This window comes from Myiozetetes cayanensis, unplaced genomic scaffold (genome assembly GCF_022539395.1).
Source record: "Myiozetetes cayanensis isolate MyiCay16 unplaced genomic scaffold, myiCay2020 scf5-8, whole genome shotgun sequence".
In the NCBI taxonomy this organism is placed as follows: Eukaryota; Metazoa; Chordata; class Aves; order Passeriformes; family Tyrannidae; genus Myiozetetes; species Myiozetetes cayanensis.
Genome location: NW_026087742.1, coordinates 21,049,678 through 21,068,825, shown reverse-complemented (window position 1 = coordinate 21,068,825; position 19,148 = coordinate 21,049,678). Strand labels below are relative to the sequence as shown.

Here is a 19,148-nt window from a genome sequence, read left to right as displayed (position 1 = left end):
AGTTTCTTTGGGCACTTGTAAAATAAGGAAAATATTATGTTTAGAACTCTGTATAGATCTCTCCAGTGAGGTTCACAGTGAGTGTGAGGTGCATAGTTCCAGTGAATTTAGCAGAGCCCATGGCACATATTGTCTCAGTATGTTGAAGAAAAGGTGCATCTATGAGACAGTAGGGTATAGGTGGTACGCTCACTGCACTGAGCTAAGCTCTCATTCACATTAAGGCTCTTGGTTATAAGAGGAAAATAGAGCTCAGGTGGATTTTCAGAGACCAGTTGTAGTCTTTCAGTGGTAGCTGACCAAATTGTTGAAGGATCTCATGCAACTGTAGAGCTAGAATTGCTTATAAGTTGCAAGTCATGATTTGCAGAATCATCTGACACCTATTTCATAGAATCATAGAGCCATTTAGGTTGGAAAGAAAACTCTAAGATCATAATAGACTCCAACCTTTAACCTAGCACTGCCAAGTCCAAGTCCACCACTAAACCATGTCCATAAGCGCCACATCTGCACGTGTTTTAAATACCTCCAGGGACAGTGACTCAACCACTTTCCTGGGCAGCCTGTTCCAGGGCTCAACAATTTTAACTTTTGGTAAAGAAATTTTTCCTAATACCCAATCTAAACCTCCCCTGGCACAACTTGAGGCCATTTGAGTGCTTATTCTTTATATTCTAAAATGTTCCTACGTATTAGTTCTCAGGTTTCATCAAAGCTATTATTTCAGTTTCACCGTGTGGATTTTTAATTGGGGATTTCTTTTCAGTCCAATGATGAGTGACAAAACCTGTAAAGATGGCAGCAGATATAAGGTGATTTTCCAAAGCTATACAGACAGTACCTTTACGACTCTTCAGGAGGAAGATGAATACACAGAACACCTTGGCATCCTGGGGCCAGTTATCCGAGCTGAAGTGGACGATGTTATCCTAGTAAGTCCATGTTTTCAATGTGTGTGCAAGATACGATTCTTATAAGAGAGTTAGAACAGATCTAAAAAAAACACAGATTTTTAAAAGATGATGATGGGAAAACAGTTTTCAAAGCTAGAAATTGCACTGTGGACATGCAAGCACTCTGATGTGTTTCTTTGAAATACATCCTTTTTCTCTTCTGTCCACAGTAAATTAAATTCTGGTTTTCTTTCTAATGTTTCCCAGCATTAAATACTGGCTAATCAGTCAAATGTAAAATGAGATTTAGGTGTAATGTTAATGAAAAATGAGTTTTCTATACTCAGATTGCACTGAAAATACTACTTTTTATATGTAAAGGGAGCTTCTTAGTTTTTTTAAAGAACTTAGTAAATTTGCGTTCAAGATTAATATATACTTTTTGAAAAAATATATAATTTCGTCTGAAAGGCTTTGCTGTAAATGGGTTGGATAGTTCAATCAACAAGGATGAGAGGAACTCTCTCCCTGGTGATACAGTGATACACTTGGGTTAGGAAGTGCATTGCTATTAAAAGTCCCTTCTCTGCTTCTTCATCCAGTCTTCCAACACACAGGGATGGACTTAGGTAGGGAGAGTAGATCTCACTGCTTTCTGCCTCTTTCAGTAGGAGTAGTGTGCAAGAGGAGCCCACTGAGCTACATTTAAAACATGAGTAAGTGAAGAAAAAGGCTTTTATAGCTTGCGAGTGTCATTCTCTAAGGAGAAGTAAATATGCAATCTGCCCACCCCGGTGCTTCTCTGGGACAAGTGTGGGGCACTGATTTCAGTGAGAATGATACATACAGAGCCTAGAGTTACTGTTTTGTGCCTTTCTTTAGTACAACTGCAGCAAAGCATGAGAGGTAGGAACTCACCGCCTCCCTGCTTGCAGTAACTAAACAGTTTTCCAGGTATGAGGGGCAGCAGTAAAATTCCCAGGAGCCCAGACTCAGTGGAAGACAGGGAGCTAGATTTGGCGCTTTCTGATTTTTCATTATCTACCTACATTGAGATGAGACTCAGCATGGAAGTGTCAGAAGCTATCCCTGCCAGCTTTTCCATGTACAACATAGCCTGTAATCATTTTACAGATCTTGACCCCGATGTGAGGCCATGGGAATGTATTTTGTGGGGACTTTGGTTCAGGCCTGAATTTGCTGAATTGTATGTTTGTTTGTGGTTTTTTTAAGGTTCATTTTAAGAATCTGGCATCCAGACCATATTCTCTCCATGCTCATGGACTCCTCTATGAAAAGTCCTCCGAGGGAAGCGTTTATGATGATGAATCTACTGCTTGGTTTAAGGAAGATGATGAAATCCAGCCAAATAACAGCTACATATATGTATGGTATGCAAACAGGCGATCTGGACCTATGAAGTCAGGAGCAGCTTGCCGGTCATGGATCTACTACTCGGATTTAAATCTGGTAGGGAAATCAAAATGGAAGTGGTAGTGTTGCTGGGGTTGATCACAGAATAACAGAAGCATTTATGTTGGAAGGGATCACAAGAGATCATCTAGTCCACTCCCACAACTCAAGCAGGGTGGGTTACAGTAAGTTGTCCAAGATTGTGTCCAGTTGAGTTTTGAGTATCTCCAGATGATGTCACTGTATGGCTGTAGAAATGCAAGCTGCAGAACACATTTTTGTATAGCTGTCCTTTCTTTTGGGCTCAGTGTTCCCATCTGACGTTTAATCTCCTACACTCAGCTAAAACAGTACATAAACTGTTGAAGAAGGCACATTGGGGAACTCTGGAGACTGAGCAGGGCACAGTAAAAATACAAGGCAACAGCAATTCTGGAGCCTGCTTTAGATTTTTAGGGTCTGATGCAATCCTGCAGAATGCTATGGGATTTTTTACATCTTTTGGGAAATCCACTTCTACATCTAATGCGGGTGTATTACCTTCTAGGAGAAAGATATTCACTCTGGTTTGATTGGGCCAATACTAATCTGTCAAAAAGGAACCTTCAGCAAATCAAACAGCAGCAGGACATCTACCCGAGACTTTTTCTTGCTTTTTATGGTCTTTGATGAAGAGAAAAGCTGGTACTTCGACAAACAATCTAGAGGGCCCTGTAGTGAGAAGACGCAAGGAATGCAGCAATGCCACAAATTCTATGGTACTTATTTAATTTTGCCTGTTATTCAGTTTATTGGGGTAGAGAGAAAGATGTTTGAGGAAGGTATCTCAGCTCTCAATCCTCTTCAACATGCGTAAATCCTACACATTAATTATGTGAATGGTTTTTCGTCATTATCCATTTTACCCATAATCGTCAGGGTTAGCAATGTAAAGGTTAGCAAGGACTGAAAATTTTGTATTAAAATGAAGAAAGAACATATTAGACTGAAACTTTCAATAGGAAACTTCTCTCTTGCACTCACATACATCTACCCCTCCCATATTAAAATAAAAAAAGAAAAAATAATCAAAAAAGCCTCCTTTTTTCAGAAGCTAATACCCTGGCAACATTTTGCAAGAAATTTAAAAGTATTGTAATAATTTGACAAATTGGCTAGTTCTATTGAGGAACTTGAAGCAGCGGTAGAACAGCCCTTAATATACCTCTCTGTGGCTACAGAGATTTTAGTGCTGTAGAGTTAAGTGAGTGGTTGAATGTCCAAAGGTCATACTTTTTCCTCTGTGAGATAATGGTCAGTAGTGAAACTCTGTTTCTGTCTTTGAAAAGCTGATGCTTGCGTGCTGTCAGCAATCATGTTTGAAAAGGACGTGTTGAGAAGTGGAATTTACCTTTTGAAAATGTGGTCTGTAAAATCAGTTATTAATCAAAGGTGTCAGTTGTATCTGTATGCCTGTAGAAGTTGGAGAACATGTTTTGGAAAATTGTCCTTTGTTTTGGGCCTGATATTCCCATTTACATTTGACATTTAATTCTCTTTGTTCTCCTGGTTGGCATGTGTTGCTAGCAAACTGTGCTCAAATCCTCTGGTGAGCTTACTGGATTTTCTGAATTTATATATATAGACTGTAAAGTGTGTTGTGCTTTGAATTGGGAAAAAGATGTTGTTCTTCCCAAATGCATTTCTTCATTAAATATTTTACTAATTTTAATAATTCTATTCTAGCACTTTGAGACCTGTTTTGTGAGCAGTTTTCCTTACTAACAATTTTTTTTTCCCAGCCATTAATGGGATTACCTACAGTTTGCAAGGCTTGAGGATGTATGAAGGTGAACCAGTCCGATGGCATTTGCTGAACATGGGTGGGCCAAAAGACATTCATGTTGTTCATTTTCATGGTCAGACCTTCACAGAACAGGGGGAGCCAGAGCATCAGCTTGGTACATACACACTCCTTCCAGGTAAGTATCAGAGCAGAGCAAGTTCTGAGGAGTGACCAGGGCAGTCTCTCCTCATTGTACCAATGTCAAGGTCTCCTTACAGGGAGAGCTTTTTTGTAATATCAAGGTGTGTGATACAGAACAGAGGGAAAGGAAATAGGCTGAAAGTATTCATTAGGTTACAGGATGTATTCCTTTGCCCCATCGCTGTCAGCAGTGCAAGTCTGCAATAACAGCACTTATGAAGCCTGCATTGCCAGCTACGAGAGGTCTTAAAAAAAAGAAAGAAGACAACAAGGAAATAAAAATACTGGGATTGGAGTAATAGGAGTTCGATTTAGTGAACATTTGGTAGTTTATTCACAATTTATTTCATTCTTTTTAAGGAGGTGCTTTTCCTTATGAAATCTACATATTTGGTTTAAATGGGAACGTGAATTGTCATGTCTGCAGTCACTAGGAATGTAGGACAAGCAATGAAGGCATATATTGTGCTTCCTAAAAGTTGCAGCAAGCAGCCAAAACAGTATCTGCTTCCTGCTCAGTCCTTGGCACTCCTGTGTCATGCAGAAGTGAGGAGAGGGCCCGTAGTTCTGATTCTCCCACATCTACTTTTGGCTGCTTTTCATCTATCCTTTACGTCACTTGAACAACCCACTGGGGCAGCAGGAATGAGAATTATAACCAGCACCACAGAATCAACATCTCTGCATTATGTAATAAACTTGATAGCACTGTTCTTTACACAGCTCAGCACTGTAGTTAGCGTGCAGATATCTGTTGTTACATACAGGCATAAAAGGTTTTGTACTTTGCACCAGCAGCAAAGGTTGGGTTTTGATCTGACTATTTAATTCTAATCTCTGTCCCCAGCTAGAACTTCCTCGCTAAGAAAAAGAAATCATTGAGATGGTGGTAGTTTTTGCAGTGTGTATTTAAATTTTCTAAATTAAATCATAGGATGGTCTTTGGTTTAACATTCAGTCTCACTTACATCAACCTTGCAATATAATGTTTCTGATACATTTCTCTTCCTTTTTTTTCCAAGGTTCATTTAGAACAATTGAAATGAAGCCACAGAGGCCTGGCTGGTGGCTTTTAGACACTGAAGTGGGGGAATATCAGCAAGCAGGAATGCAGGCATCCTATTTGGTTATAGAGAAAGGTACTGAACTAAGGTGGTTTTTGGCTGGAGGAGTCGATATGAAGTCTTCTTTACTGTTTCAGGATCACTGGAAATAAATTTGGGAGATTGTTTTGCCAAAAAACATAGGAGATTATATGTGCATTCAGAGGGGGGATGGAGTGGTTACTGTAAATGTCTTCTCAAAGGAAAAATTTTTAGCCCCTAGCAATACGAGCTTTGAATTATTTAGCACACTACCTTTATTCCTTTAGTGTACTGGCTTTGAATTCGAGGTTTCCCCACAGTGACCAGTGGATTAATCTGTTGAGAGAAATTGCAGACCTTAACTTGGACTTCTGTGGGAAGGGAGTGGTGTCATAGTATTACTAAGAATTGTTCTGAGTGATGTTATCTTTGATTTCACCAGAATATATACTGGAATATCATTTATTTTCTTTAACAACAAACTTATTGTGCTCTCTTTAGAGTGCAGGATTCCAATGGGTCTGGCAAGTGGAGTCATACTCGATTCACAAATCGAGGCTTCAGATCATATAGGTGAGTTAATACTTGAAAAGGTCCTTGCATGCTCCTAAATATCCCCAGAAAAGTGTAGTTCCATATTCTTTCAGCATCTCATGGTATTTCTTACAAGATCAGTTCAGCAGTGAATCAGCTATCAGGATAAAAATCTCTCCAGTGCTGCAGGCAGAGGCTGTGAGCTGTATTAGGTAGCCATCATCATCGTGTTTTAACAGTGTCACAGGTCTGCTGCCGGTATCACAAGCTTGAGAGTCCTGTGGGTTCCCTGCTTGAAAATGAACACCAAGCATTCAAAAAGCTCTTGAGATTTGCATGTGGGATGAGATGTGAAAGGACAAGTATATCTGTTCTGAAAGATTTGGGAACCCTGGCATCCAGAGCAATCAACAGAGTCTTTAATTCATCAAGTTTATCCATGGTATAAAAGTGGGATCATTTGGTAGAGAAGTTGTTAGAATTTTACACAGACAGCGTCAAATCAGGATGTACAGGTTACACACACATGCAGGAACACACATCCTTTCCCTTGAAATAACAAATAAACTATTTACTTTGTAAAAGTTAATTTTCTGTGGGTTTGGTTTTCTTTCTTTGTTTCCTGACAAAGTATTATGAAGGCCTGAAAGCTGTTTTGTCTATATATTCTATACCAGTTGTTAACATGGAAACCTTGTTATGCAGAGGGGTGCTGTCTTCCATGAATGTGGAGCACATTTTGTGTCTGATCCTGCTGGCAGCCAAAACTTGTTTAGCAAACTGTAGACCCTGGTTCCAAATCAGCAGACAGGATATTGCATAAAAAGCTGTTACTTTAAAAGTCATTCTGCCAGCTATAATGCTTTGATGGCAACAGCTGACTTTCAGTGGCTGACCATGTCCAAATTATCCTAGATTATGATTTGAATCTCTCGATGGTGGGTTGAGTTTTTTTTCCCCAAGACAGATTGGGGCTTAAAAAGGAAGCACTCAAGATCAGTAGCTAGGTACAGCCTTCTTTTTTTTCAGTGCCTCTCTTAAGTTTCTTGCTTTATTCATATTTTCTTTCTAGACTATTGGGAACCTAAGTTAGCCCGATTAGACAATTCTGGAACATACAATGCTTGGAGTACTGTAATGAAGGAAGAACAACTCTCTTGGATCCAGGTATGGTTTGGTACAACATGTGCTTGACCATCATTGAGCTATGATTTTCCAAGAGTTTATTTTAGAAGTTCATGCTGCTCTTGTTGTTAGTGTTGGGGAAAACTGAGAAAGTATAGCAAGTGGTGCTATGGTGATGTAATAACTGTCCATGTCTCTGGAGTAACCCAGTCTCTACTGCTGTTGAGGCCCATTGACTGGACAGTTACCCTCATAATTTATATTGTAACCATTTTATAGGCAAACAGAGTCATTCTTTCTACTCCTTTTTTTTTCCCCCCTCTGTCTACCTAATGGTACATATTTATATGTATGTGTTTGTTGAGTGATCATTTAAAGTGTAATATTCTCAAGCATTGTCTCAAATAGTTTTTTGGTTGGTTTGTGTGCTTCTATGTCCTTGGCTTCACAGGGAAATTAGGCTTATAATTATGAATTCAAGCACTGTATCATTCAATCACCTCACTTCTATGTTTTATTTCCATTCCAGTGAATTTTGCACCAGATAGCCAATTTGCACCTAAATTTAGGGAGAATAGTTGATTTCTTACAAATCTTATTAAAATTGGCAGTTGGCAGAAAAGGAAGACTCAAGCTAGTGTTGCAGTGAAAGTTCAGCAGGTGGCTGTTGTGTTTGTCATGCAACTTAATTAACGTGAGTTAAGTAGGGGGAGAAGGTTGGAAGATCTGATGTAGAACTGGAAATAACATTGGGAGGAGAAGGAATTGGATAGAGGGCTGTGGTAGTGAGGAGCTGAGGTTACGGCAGTGAACCATGCGGACATGTGGAGATGTCCCAAAGAATGAGTTTCACTGCTGATAGGAACAACTTGCTGATTTGTTTTTATGTGCTAAGTGCTTGGATATAATATCAGCTGGAATGGTGGCTTTTCAGCACTTCAGAATGTTGTATGCCTTTTTGCAGCCTGCATATCCAAAAACTAGAGGTGGCTTATGAAAGTGTAAACCTCTAATTTCTCTGTGCTCTTTTTGCCTATCTGTAAAATGGGGTTAGTGGAGTTCTGCTTACCACAGACACGCAGATAATTTTGAGGTGCCTTTGTGGTGCTGTGCTGAACCCTGTAAAATGACCTCTGAAATTAAATGCACACACAAATAAATACACAAAAATGAAATGAGAGTGAGACAGCATTAACTTGTACTCTGGCATCTGGTTGTTGCTCTTTTTGAGAATGTTAGTGTCGTGGGTGTTAAAAGGCAGGGCTCAAAGCTATTGTGCAGATGTCAAAGAATGATATGGATTTTGCTGTGCATTATTGACTTTGTAAATGCTGTTTGCTGTTCCTAGGTGGACTTTCAAAGACAAGTGTTGTTAACTGGGATACAGACGCAGGGAGCCAAGCAGTTTTTGAAGTCCCTGTACATCCAGAAGTTTTTTCTGGTTTACAGCAAAGACAAACGGACGTGGAACACCTTCAAAGGAGACAGCTCGCCAGTACAAAAGGTCTGTCTGTGCCATAGGGGCTGCAACAACCTTGTGGCATCACTGGATGATGCAGTGAGATGACAGTTTTGTTTTATGTCAAGAGTGGAAAAAATTATGGCCTTCAGAGACTTACTAATGCAGCTTGGGGCCCCAAAGGGCATTTACCAAACTAATAAAATTCAGACCAGAACACAAATTGTAAGGTGAAGAACCACCTAGACTGGGGTTTGGATTGGCCCTGACACCTTGACTGTATAGAGTCTGGCTTTCTCACAAGCATCTTTCCCTCTTTTTATTTCCTAAGCCTGTGTCAGGTTTTTTAAGGCTGGAAGATTAACTAAAAATCAGGCCCTACCTCATTTGGGATTAGATCCTTGTTCTTGTCCCTCCCTTTCTGCTGTCCCAGCAGTTGAATGCTGAGCTGTCTGAATTGCCTGCAGAAGGCCAAGCATGGTTGTACCATGAGGTTCATCTTATGCACAGCTGCTCCAGCCATACCTGTTACCAGCTCCCTTCAGTTTACCCTAAGGTTTCTGTGGTACAACTCCCAAACTGAAAACCTCTTGCCTTTTACTTCTCCTTTTGTCTCTTTGCTTGTGTCTTCTTACAGACTTATGTAGAAATGAGTTGTTTATTTGAACTGAGGCCTTTAGATGCTTCCAAATATGCTAAGATGGGATCATGAGATATTTCAAGTTGCCCTGCAGCACAGAGTGGTCCATCACTGTGGATGGGGCTACTGGCATAAAAGAAACTGTATTTATAACAGAGCAGGCTTTCAGCATCCAGGCTTGTGTTTGGATTAAATTAACTATATGTGGATTTTTTTTTTTAACAGATTTTTGAAGGTAATTCCAATGCCTATGAGGTAAAAGAGAACATCATTGATCCCCCTATTATTGCCAGGTACATCAGACTCTACCCCACTGAGGTCTACAACAGGCCTACTCTTCGCATGGAGCTTCTGGGCTGTGAAGTAGATGGTAAGAATGAGTCACGTACTGGTGCTTCCATTCTGACAAATATTTTACCTAATAGTTTAAATGAAGCTAAAACTGTGGGTACTCTCTGTTCCAACATTGTTGCTTAGGTTGTGGTTACTTGGATGTTCTGGGGATAACATGGTGCTTCTCTCAACAGGTTGCTCTTTGCCACTTGGAATGGAAAATGGAGAGATCAAGAATTCCCAGATAACAGCCTCATCTGCTAAGACATCCTGGTTTAACACATGGGACCCTTCACTTGCTCGTCTCAATCAGAAAGGAAAGATGAATGCCTGGCGAGCCAAGGTAACAAGTGAAAAGCAGGGATGGCAACAGGACAGGTAGTTGATAAATTTGTGCTGCTGTGTGACCATTGCACCTACTGCTTGCTGTGTCCAGTGCCAAGAGTGACAGAGCTACTTCACAGCCATCCTTGGGGAAGAAGCCCAGTCACCTCTTCCAGTAGAAAACTTGTAGAACTTCCATCAGCAACACTGAAATAATATTTTGAGAGATGGATGGTTTGCTCTGGGCCACAGGCTTCAGCATTTCCCTGCAGGAATAGCCTATTTAATATCAGGAGATGAGTGCAACTTGAATATTTTTTTCAAAGGGTTTAAAATCCCCTTCCTGAGGTTGTCTTATAAGCAATACAGTTTAGTGGATCTGGGGTTGGATGACCTTCAGCAAGGCATGTGAGCTTCTGTGCCTTCGAAATGGAGCTGCATTTCTTCACAAAGCACCTTGAAATTTGCTGGAAGCTGCTGTTCTGTATAAGCATTTGGTATTAGTATTATGTATAGTATTTTAATGTTGGAGGTAAATCTGTGTTGTTTTTTGTTATGTATTGGAAATTAATGTGGAAATCTTAAGACTGCAAATATACCACCTGCAGTGATGAAGTCAGTTGTATGGTTCACCAAGAATGCTTGTGACTTGCCTCAGCTTTACTCTTCTGCACTTCTTTGATACAGTTTTGATGCACTTTGATGCAGTTTTAACTATTTTTAAACAAGATTTTTCACTTAAGCAAATACGGGCATAGACATGTTTGCTAATATACAAACTTTTTTATCAATTGCAGTTGAACAACAACCAACAGTGGCTGCAAATTGATCTCCTCACTGTTAAGAAGATAACTGCTATTGCCACCCAGGGGGTCACATCCATGTCTACTGAAAACTTTGTGAAAACCTATGTTATCCTATACAGCAACGAAGGCTCAGACTGGAAATCCTACACAGAAGATTCAAGCTCAGTGGCAAAGGTATCTTTCTCAGCTCAGGCAGTTGTATCATTGCTTGGGTTTAGATGCTGAACAATGTCAAGGCTCAATGCCCAGACAAACTGATATTCTCACAGGACTTTATCTGTAGTAACCCCAGCTCTCTGGCATTTTAATGTCACAATATCCATCTGATTTTAGTCATTGTAATTAACAATAGTAGCAGGAAAGGATGCCATATCTGTAGAGAAGGCAGTCAACATGTTAAAAGGAGCTGACACTGTAAAGGAGGACATTTAATTTGAATGCACAAGGACATTTAATTTGAATGAATAATGTGTTTCCCGGGGCCTCTTTTCTATTTATGCCCTGATTTTGTAAGTTAAATTAATGTTAGTGAGCGGTATTCCTGTAACAGAGCTGGGGAACTTCAGGTACCCACAGGGCAGACACTGTACTTTATGTTTTTGCCCATGTCACCTTACACCAACCTAACTCACAAGGGCTATTGGCAGAGGTAAAATAAAGGAAGTTTGGTTTTTTGGGGTCCATTAGAAATTAGAATGGCAAATTTTGCATTGTGGATGGAAACCCGGATATAGCTGGCCTGAACTACCTTTGACCCAGTATGTTAGGAAGAGACTGGATGTGTCGTCTGTAAAATCAGAAATGAACCAGTCCATCTACCCTGGATGGCTAATGTAACAGCTTGGAAACATTTTAAAAAGAAAACACAGGGGTTTTTCAACTAATTGTGTGTTTGTATGATTGCAGGTTTTCTTGGGTAATGAAAACAGCAACGGGCACGTCAAGCATTTCTTTAACCCACCCATCCTGTCCAGGTTTATCCGCATTGTTCCAAGAACATGGTATCGTGGCATTGCCCTCCGAGTAGAACTCTATGGCTGTGATTTTGGTGGGGGTCTGGCTGTGAAAAGGACTGGAGACTCTGGGAGCTCTTAACCTTTCCTCAGTCGTCATACAGAACAAAATGTTTTTTGAAAAACCCTTAAAACAGTCATGCTTAGTAGTTTGGATGTTGCTTCATCAAAGAACCTTGATGTTTTGCCAGCAGGAATTGAAAGAGATTTCTCTGGTAAATGTTTCATTTCTACAAATACACACTAGAAAACAGCTTCTTTTCTCTGGGAAGAAATAAAGGTCCCTTCTGATTTGTATTATCACTTCTTTATTCTGACCAGTACTCTGTCCTACGTTTTACTTAATATTAAGTTCTAGATCTAGGAATGGAGACTTTGGCCTTAATCTTGAGCCCTGATTATCTCCATTTTGTAATGCTTTTGCAGCACAGAGGAGGAATAGAAAGCTAAAGCAGATGGATGTTCTGCATACATAGGGCTGAGAGGGAAAACCAGTGCTGATGTGGAGCTGTGGTGCTGCATTCCAGCAATGCCTTGGTAAGAAATGATTGTAGGGGTGGTCTCACCTCCACATGTCTGTTGTCTACACTGTGACAAAGGTAGAACACGCCTCAGCGTGGAGTAATTTCCAAACCCCTTCTCAAAGAACGTGGGTTCACGTTATTCATTTGGTTCTTGCGTACCCAGCGCACCTGAAATGCTATGGGTTTCACATAATTCCTCTTCAGTGCTCTGGCCAGGAGAGGGAGAATGAGTAGTAATCTTTCCATCTCAGAAATGAGAAGGGAAGGGATTTAACCTTGCAGGTCATGGAACAGCAATGACAGAACCAAAGTGAGAATCCAGAGCTCCTGACACTCAGTCCCAGATGCACAGACCATGGGGAGGAGGAGCTCCCTTGATTAGGAAAGCTTTGAGAACTGAAGCTGTTCAGTGACAGTGCAACCTGTCACTGGGGGGGGGCGGGGAGAGGAGGATCGGATGAAACTGGGTAATAGAAACATCTGCACTTTCTCTTACGCTTTAACAGTGTTTTCACTCATGTGCATAGAGCTTACATGGATTTTTCCCAGGATGACTACATCTGGTGAAAGTAGATGCAGTCCATGAACTCATTTTTCCAAAGTTCTAGCTGAGCTTTCGGTCGTGTTTTGGGCTTCTATCCTGTAAATTGTTTAATTGCAGCATTTCATTTATCACACCAGGTAGCACTCAGCAGGGTGGATTTTTTAAAGTAGTTTGTCTTTGAACCCTGGATGGTGTTATCCAAGTTATTTCAGTAGTTTTTCAATTCTCTGTCTTATAGACCAGACATTTCAAAGAGAAGATTTAGAATGTGAGTGAAAAGAGTGTACAAACTAAAGAAATATTTTCTTTTTCTTTTCTTTTTTTTTTATACTGTGTTACAAACTTGTCATTTTCCACTGGAAAATAAAGATAATATTGTAGCATGGAAAGCATCAACATTTTATTTTGTATATTAGCCCTGACAGTAGTACCTCTTTGGCAATATTTAGTGAAATTTTGCATCATGGAATTTTGAGCTTGATGAGAATTTTCAGTGCTAATTAGAATTAATTTCAAGCAGTGAAACTGTTTGAATAATTTCTTCTTAAAAGATCAATTTCTAAATGTTTTGTAATAGTGCTTAATTTATATTTGTTGCCATGAAATTGCAATACCAAGCCATATTCACTAAAAAAAAAAAAGAAAAAAAATATAAACTTTGGAATGAGGATTTACCCTAGAAAACAGTTAATAAATGCTTGCTAACCTCAGCAGAACCAGGTTTTTATGTGATAACTGTGAAACCATTTATGTTTAAGAAGGCCATGATCATAAATGTTCTAAATAAGTAATTAGTTCATATATATATATATATATGTATGAGTCTATGTAAAGTCTCACAAATGCAAAACTGATTGCAGGAGCATGACTCAATATATCTACATCAATTTTACAAGTTGAAGATTCTGCTTCTGCTTACTAATGGATAGCACTTTGGTTAGCTGGGGTCAGCTGTCCTGGTTGCATCTCCTCCCCAGCCTCTTGTCCACCCCCAGCCTCCACGCTGGCAGAGCAAAGAGGAGAAAAAGCAAAGGCCTTGACTCTGTGCAAACACTGTTCAGTACCAGCTAAAACTGTGTTGTTAATACTGTTAATACTGTTAATACTGTTCTAGTTGCAAATCTAAACCACTGTGAGTTGTTATGCTGAGAATCAACCCCATACCACTGATGTTCCAGCCTGTCCAGTGCAGCAGCACAGGTACAGCAGTGATGCCTGGGCCCTGTGCCAGACCAGGCATTTTGCTGATAGCAAAATGTTCCCTGGCAAAGCAGAGTAAGATGATAAGTGCTACAATAAACATCAAAAGTCCAAAACAGTTACTAGCAAGCACCAGACTCTAATATACAGTAAGGCAAACAAGCACAGAACCCTGCCAATTAACAGCTTAACAGCTATAAATTCTACCTCTTACATTCTGATTAGGGGTCTTATCTCAAAGTCCTCTTGCCCCACGTTGGACAGCAGAAAGGACTGCTGTGAGTTGACCCCAGCTGCCACCTAAGCCCCCACTCAGTCACATGATAGCTTTCCCCTGACAGGCTGGGGCAGAGGATTGGAAGGGCAAAGAAAGAAAACTTCTGGGTTAGCAGTTTAATAGGTGAATCAAAGCTGCAAAGCAAAATAACAAATTCATTTTCCACTTTCCATCAACAGGCAGGTGTTGAGCTGCTTCTCGGCAAGCAGGGCCTTGGCACACTAACACTTCCTTGGGAAGACAAATATCATAACTCTGAACATTGTCCCTTCTTCCTTCTCCTTTCCCACAGCATTTCTTGCTGAGCACAATGTCACACAATCTGGGATATTATATTCCCAGCTGTGTCCTCTCCCAGCCTCTTGTGCAGCCCCAGCCTACCCACTTGGAGGGGCAGGGTGGGAAAAAGAAAAGGCCTTGCTGCTGTGCAAACACCATTCAGCGGCTGCTGAAACATGGTGTGTTATCAGTGCTTGTTTAGTCACAAATGCAAAGCAAGGCACTATGCAGGCTGCTGTGAAGAAAATTAACTCTATGCTGGCCAGACCGTGTAAAGTATTTCCAAATGCAAACATGGGGGCAAATTCTTGTTTACAGCAAGGAAATGTGAAAACATATCTGCAGTGGATCTGCCAAACCACAGTGATGTTTAGTGAGACCACAGATGACTGGAAAACAAAGAACTTCTATCGATTTTATTAAGCAAACAGCTTAGATTGAATCTGTCAATGCTTTTGGAAATTCATAGTTAAAACAGTCAGTCTTACACAACCTTTTACACGTTGTGGCATGAAATCCTTTGTATGTTGGGATTAATATGCAAAATATGTGAGGAGAGCAAGAATTCCTGCAATTTTCTCAAAGATACATATGACGGCGTGAAGGTTAGCAAACACAAGCTTTTTTGGACTGAGGGAGAAATGTGACAAAGTTCAGAGTAATACAGTCAATAATTTCTTTACTCACAAATCTGGATGGATGCCTTGGCACTGGCCCTTTGATCAAAGGGCCAAAGTCAACAGCTTTTGGCCTCCAGCAGCATTACAAAGGAGTTGCTGCCCTCTAATGCTTGTTCCAGCGTCCAGGAGGACACAGGGTGCCCAGAGCTGACCATCTGTAGGTGATGGTAGCACAGGGATCGCTGTGCTTGATGTCTTGTGCTTTTTCCTCACTAGGTGCCACCAAGTGTCTCCTTTTGCTTTCCAGAGGTGGTGACTGTACTCCTTCACACAGATGTTGTGAAACTGGTTGTGTCTGCACTTGGACTGGAAAGGAGCTGGAAGTATGTGTAAAGACAATTGAGCAGCTCTAAAGTAGTTACTGACAGCAGCACCACAGTAGTTCCTTCAGATCCTGATGCATCAGTCCAGTATCCAGACAGGTTTGTACAGACTGCCCTGTAAAGACTAAAGCTGAGACAAGCAGCCTCATGTAAATTGTAAGCACAATTTTTCCTTATAGAGTAGATGTAACCTCCATTTTTGCAGTTTTTCTGCAAGCTGCTTCTGACCACCTGCACTGCAGGAATGGCTTGGACTGAAGCTGAGCCAGCTCACCTTCACCAAGGTTCCCAGGAGACTGCAAACTGGATGGTTCTCTCCACACCACTGGCATAGTAAAGTATAACAGAGACTTAAAGTTGCATATTGCCTGTGGATTAAAGCCAATGCAGATCATATTTCTGTGTTCACCCTCTCAGAAACCTCCTGAGCTGTGCATCAGTGCAGATGCAAACGTGAATCTGTGCTTTGGGGCACTTCCCACATTAGAAACATAGCAAGCATGCATGGAAAAAGAGTGCCTATGTGAAGTGCCAGGAGAACTCTACAGAAGAAGCATCAAGCAGGAACCAGGTTGGGAATCCAGACAAATGGCCAACCATTTGAGCATCCTCCAGCACCCCTGAAATGACCATGAACACTGGTGGGTAATCAGAATTTTAGGATACTGCTAAGGGGAAAAAGGAGGGCTTGCAACTTCACAAGCACTGGTGCTCATGAGGTGTCTTCCATGATAGGAAAAGAATTTTTTGTTACATACCTAAGGAAGGAAGGTAGAGGCTATGCCCATACCACATATGTGCTAGGGAAGACTGTTTATCAATATGTTACTCTTAAATTCCATAGAAATGAGATGTAACACTGTCCTATGGTGACCAATTGCCATTTTGTATGAGTCAGTTACTCCACTTAATCAGCATAAAATATTCCTCTCCTTGCTATGTTTATTCATGCTAACTGTGCATCATAACCAGTTTATCCACCTACACTTTCCTATCATTATTATGCCCCATTCTCCATTTGTTTGCTACACCCAGTGCTTGCATCATGCTTTAATTACAATAATCTTCTCCAGGTAGCAACTCCATCTTCTTGAATGTTTGTACAGCACTCTCCAAAACAGGCCGTGGGATCATTCTCAGGGTTCCCCAGCACATCTGTAACATCGTTCCTCCTGGGAGCAACATTGTGTTAAGCCCACTGTGACTTAGATACACCAAGCACCAAGTCATTCAGACCAGCCTATGTGCTGCTACATTTAATAAAAGGACAGGGTATGTTTCTTCCAGGTGTTTGTTTTTCCTTGTAACACCACTATTGTACTCTCTTTTAGCACTTCCCACGAAAATCTGTCCACTGTTTGTAGCAGACTTAAGGGGCTTTTCCATTTTATTTCCCCATGTAGCTGACTGCAAAATACTTTAAAATGTTATGTCCATAGTGGAAGTGTATAGTGCTGTACATGATCCATATTAGCTCAGGAGTTATTCTGATATCCTGTGGCAAGCGATTCCACAAACTCAGCCATAAATGCCTTATTTCTAACAGCTTTTTGCTTCAGCCTGCATTGTGTCCAGTGCAGAGCCTGCTATGGAGTGTGGGGCAGAAGGGATGTTCTCTGCAAGAGGCTTTTGATAGCAACCTGCCTCATAATGACTGCTATACTGATGGCTACTGTTTGTCCTAATGCTTCTGCAGGTCTTGGTAGCTTTGATTTTACACTGTCTTCTCTATCAGCTGTGTTGCAGTAAACTGCAGTGCTGCTTTTCCCACATCCCCCGTGCACAGTTTCAGGACATACTTGGCGTACCAGTCTTGTTAAACGTGAGATCTTGCGTGTGGAACTCGAGGTGATGAAGGCAGGGCAGGAGGAGATACAGGGTGGAATGTGTGGACACCAAGGCATGAACTACAGGTACAAACTTAGGTCTGAGAAAAATTAAAAACATGAATTCGTTTTGAACTACAGTACAAAAATATCTTGAACTTCTAGATAGTGTATAGTAAAATAGAAGCAGAAAATATGTCCTGTCCATGCTACAGAGATCTGTTGCATTCTCTTAGCAAGGCACATTTTCTTACAGGGCGTGGATAATTGATCCAATTATAGCAATATATTTATGACAATGACTGCTGACCCTCCCTTCCCCTCTCTACAATACAAAATTAGAACATACTCCTGAGACTTTTCTTGCTCTCAAAAAGACAGAATGGCTCCAGGATGGCTCCAAAACAGCTGTGGCATTCAAAGAATATCTTAGTAGGATTTATACATCTTTATTTTTTGAAGAGGGGAGAGAATTCTAAAAGAATTAAGAAGAAGGGATCAAGAAGCTGAGTCACTTCTGCTGTCTTTTTTAAAACCAATAATTTACTAGCTAAGGTCCTGTGAAATAGCCTTGTTCCATTGGTACTGATATCAGGGAAATACATGTTACGCACTGGTAGCCTTGAATGTGGGCTCATGTTTACACAACATGTGACATCTTGGGAGTCTGGAACTAACAAACCTTTACAGAATAGGAAGGAACAGAAACGAAGTCATGCTATCAGGATAAGTAATGAATGCCAAAACTTTTAAACTGCCCCTTCATGGCTGCAAAATATTTGTAAGTCTCCTGTTCAAAACCTCCAAATTATCAAAGGATCAACTGGTGGGGAGAAGCAGAAAGCACAGGCCTCCAAGGTTATATCCAGTCTACTGTTCTTACAGATAACTATAATCTATAGGTTTTTTCTAAACTAATCATGCTGCATTTCACAAATAATTTGGCTATTTTTTGTTCTTGCTAATTCTGTTTCATTCCACTATAAATACTAGTTAAGTCTCCTTCCCCAGATTAATTACAACAGCCAAAATCCTAAAAACAAAGAAAGCAGTTGCTGCTGTTTGTCACATTTATGGGCCTTTGTTCTTTCCATGCTCAGCAAAAGACAAATCTGTTTTACTCCCTCACTCTGGATAGTTCCTGAAATATTTGTAGCATCTTAGTGCTCTCACCAAGTGAGAAAGCATTCTGAACAACAGCTTCACAAGAGTGCAGTTTTTAACTTATAGAAACATTTCTTCAAAAACTTGGTATAACTTTGGTAAAACTTTTCATGCATTTTTTTCATGCATTTATTTTATAAATTCCTCCACAATACACTGCAGGCCAGCAGCTGAGAGAGGAAGGGAACAGGTAAGATTAAGGTAAGAAAGTATAAGAAACCCTGCTTTTCAGAACTTATGTCTCCCATCTCAGAAAAAAATATTGGAATTGTTGAGGCTTTTACTATCAGACTTCTTTAACCTTTCCTTACTTTTTCTCAGAGACTGGGGAGATAGAAAGAGAAAATGTGGAGGGAGGCTAGGGAAGAAAAGATAGAAGCAAAAATTCAGGGAATAAAATTTTGTATTGTTTCCAAAGGCTGAAAGTATTCCATGAAAACAAAATAAGGAGAGTACTTTTGAGAACAAAAGAAACCCTGAGAAAAGCTGGAATGCTTAAATCAAAATTTTTGCAGTTTCTTTTTCTCATGCAGTTTTTGGGGGAGAAATCTAGGTTGCCTGGCAGACCAACTGTGTATCTCCTCATGGAAAGGGGCTTGTGGATGTACCAACTCCTGCCAATCCCCTGGAAACAGCAGTTGAGCTCCAGCGGCACAACGCTAGGGATCGTTGTTTTGGAAGGGACCAAGGTCACCCAACAGATCCTGTGAGCAGCCTGGAAGTTGTGGGAACTGCTG

General features: G+C 40.5%; 1 protein-coding gene across 1 annotated transcript in view; it reads left to right on the top strand.

Moving 5' to 3' along the window:
• Nucleotides 1-13,060, top strand: part of F5 (coagulation factor V) — a 32,867-nt gene extending 19,807 nt beyond the window's left edge. Inside the window, exons 14-25 of the mRNA XM_050331706.1 lie at nt 770-935; nt 2,130-2,366; nt 2,857-3,067; nt 4,091-4,270; nt 5,298-5,414; nt 5,862-5,933; nt 6,967-7,061; nt 8,368-8,523; nt 9,344-9,488; nt 9,646-9,794; nt 10,573-10,755; nt 11,488-13,060. Coding sequence (XP_050187663.1) covers nt 770-935; nt 2,130-2,366; nt 2,857-3,067; nt 4,091-4,270; nt 5,298-5,414; nt 5,862-5,933; nt 6,967-7,061; nt 8,368-8,523; nt 9,344-9,488; nt 9,646-9,794; nt 10,573-10,755; nt 11,488-11,676 — 1,900 coding nt within the window. The 3' untranslated portion in view covers nt 11,677-13,060. The remainder of the gene's footprint in view (nt 1-769; nt 936-2,129; nt 2,367-2,856; nt 3,068-4,090; nt 4,271-5,297; nt 5,415-5,861; nt 5,934-6,966; nt 7,062-8,367; nt 8,524-9,343; nt 9,489-9,645; nt 9,795-10,572; nt 10,756-11,487) is intronic.
• The last annotated feature ends 6,088 nt before the right edge of the window (nt 13,061-19,148 follow it).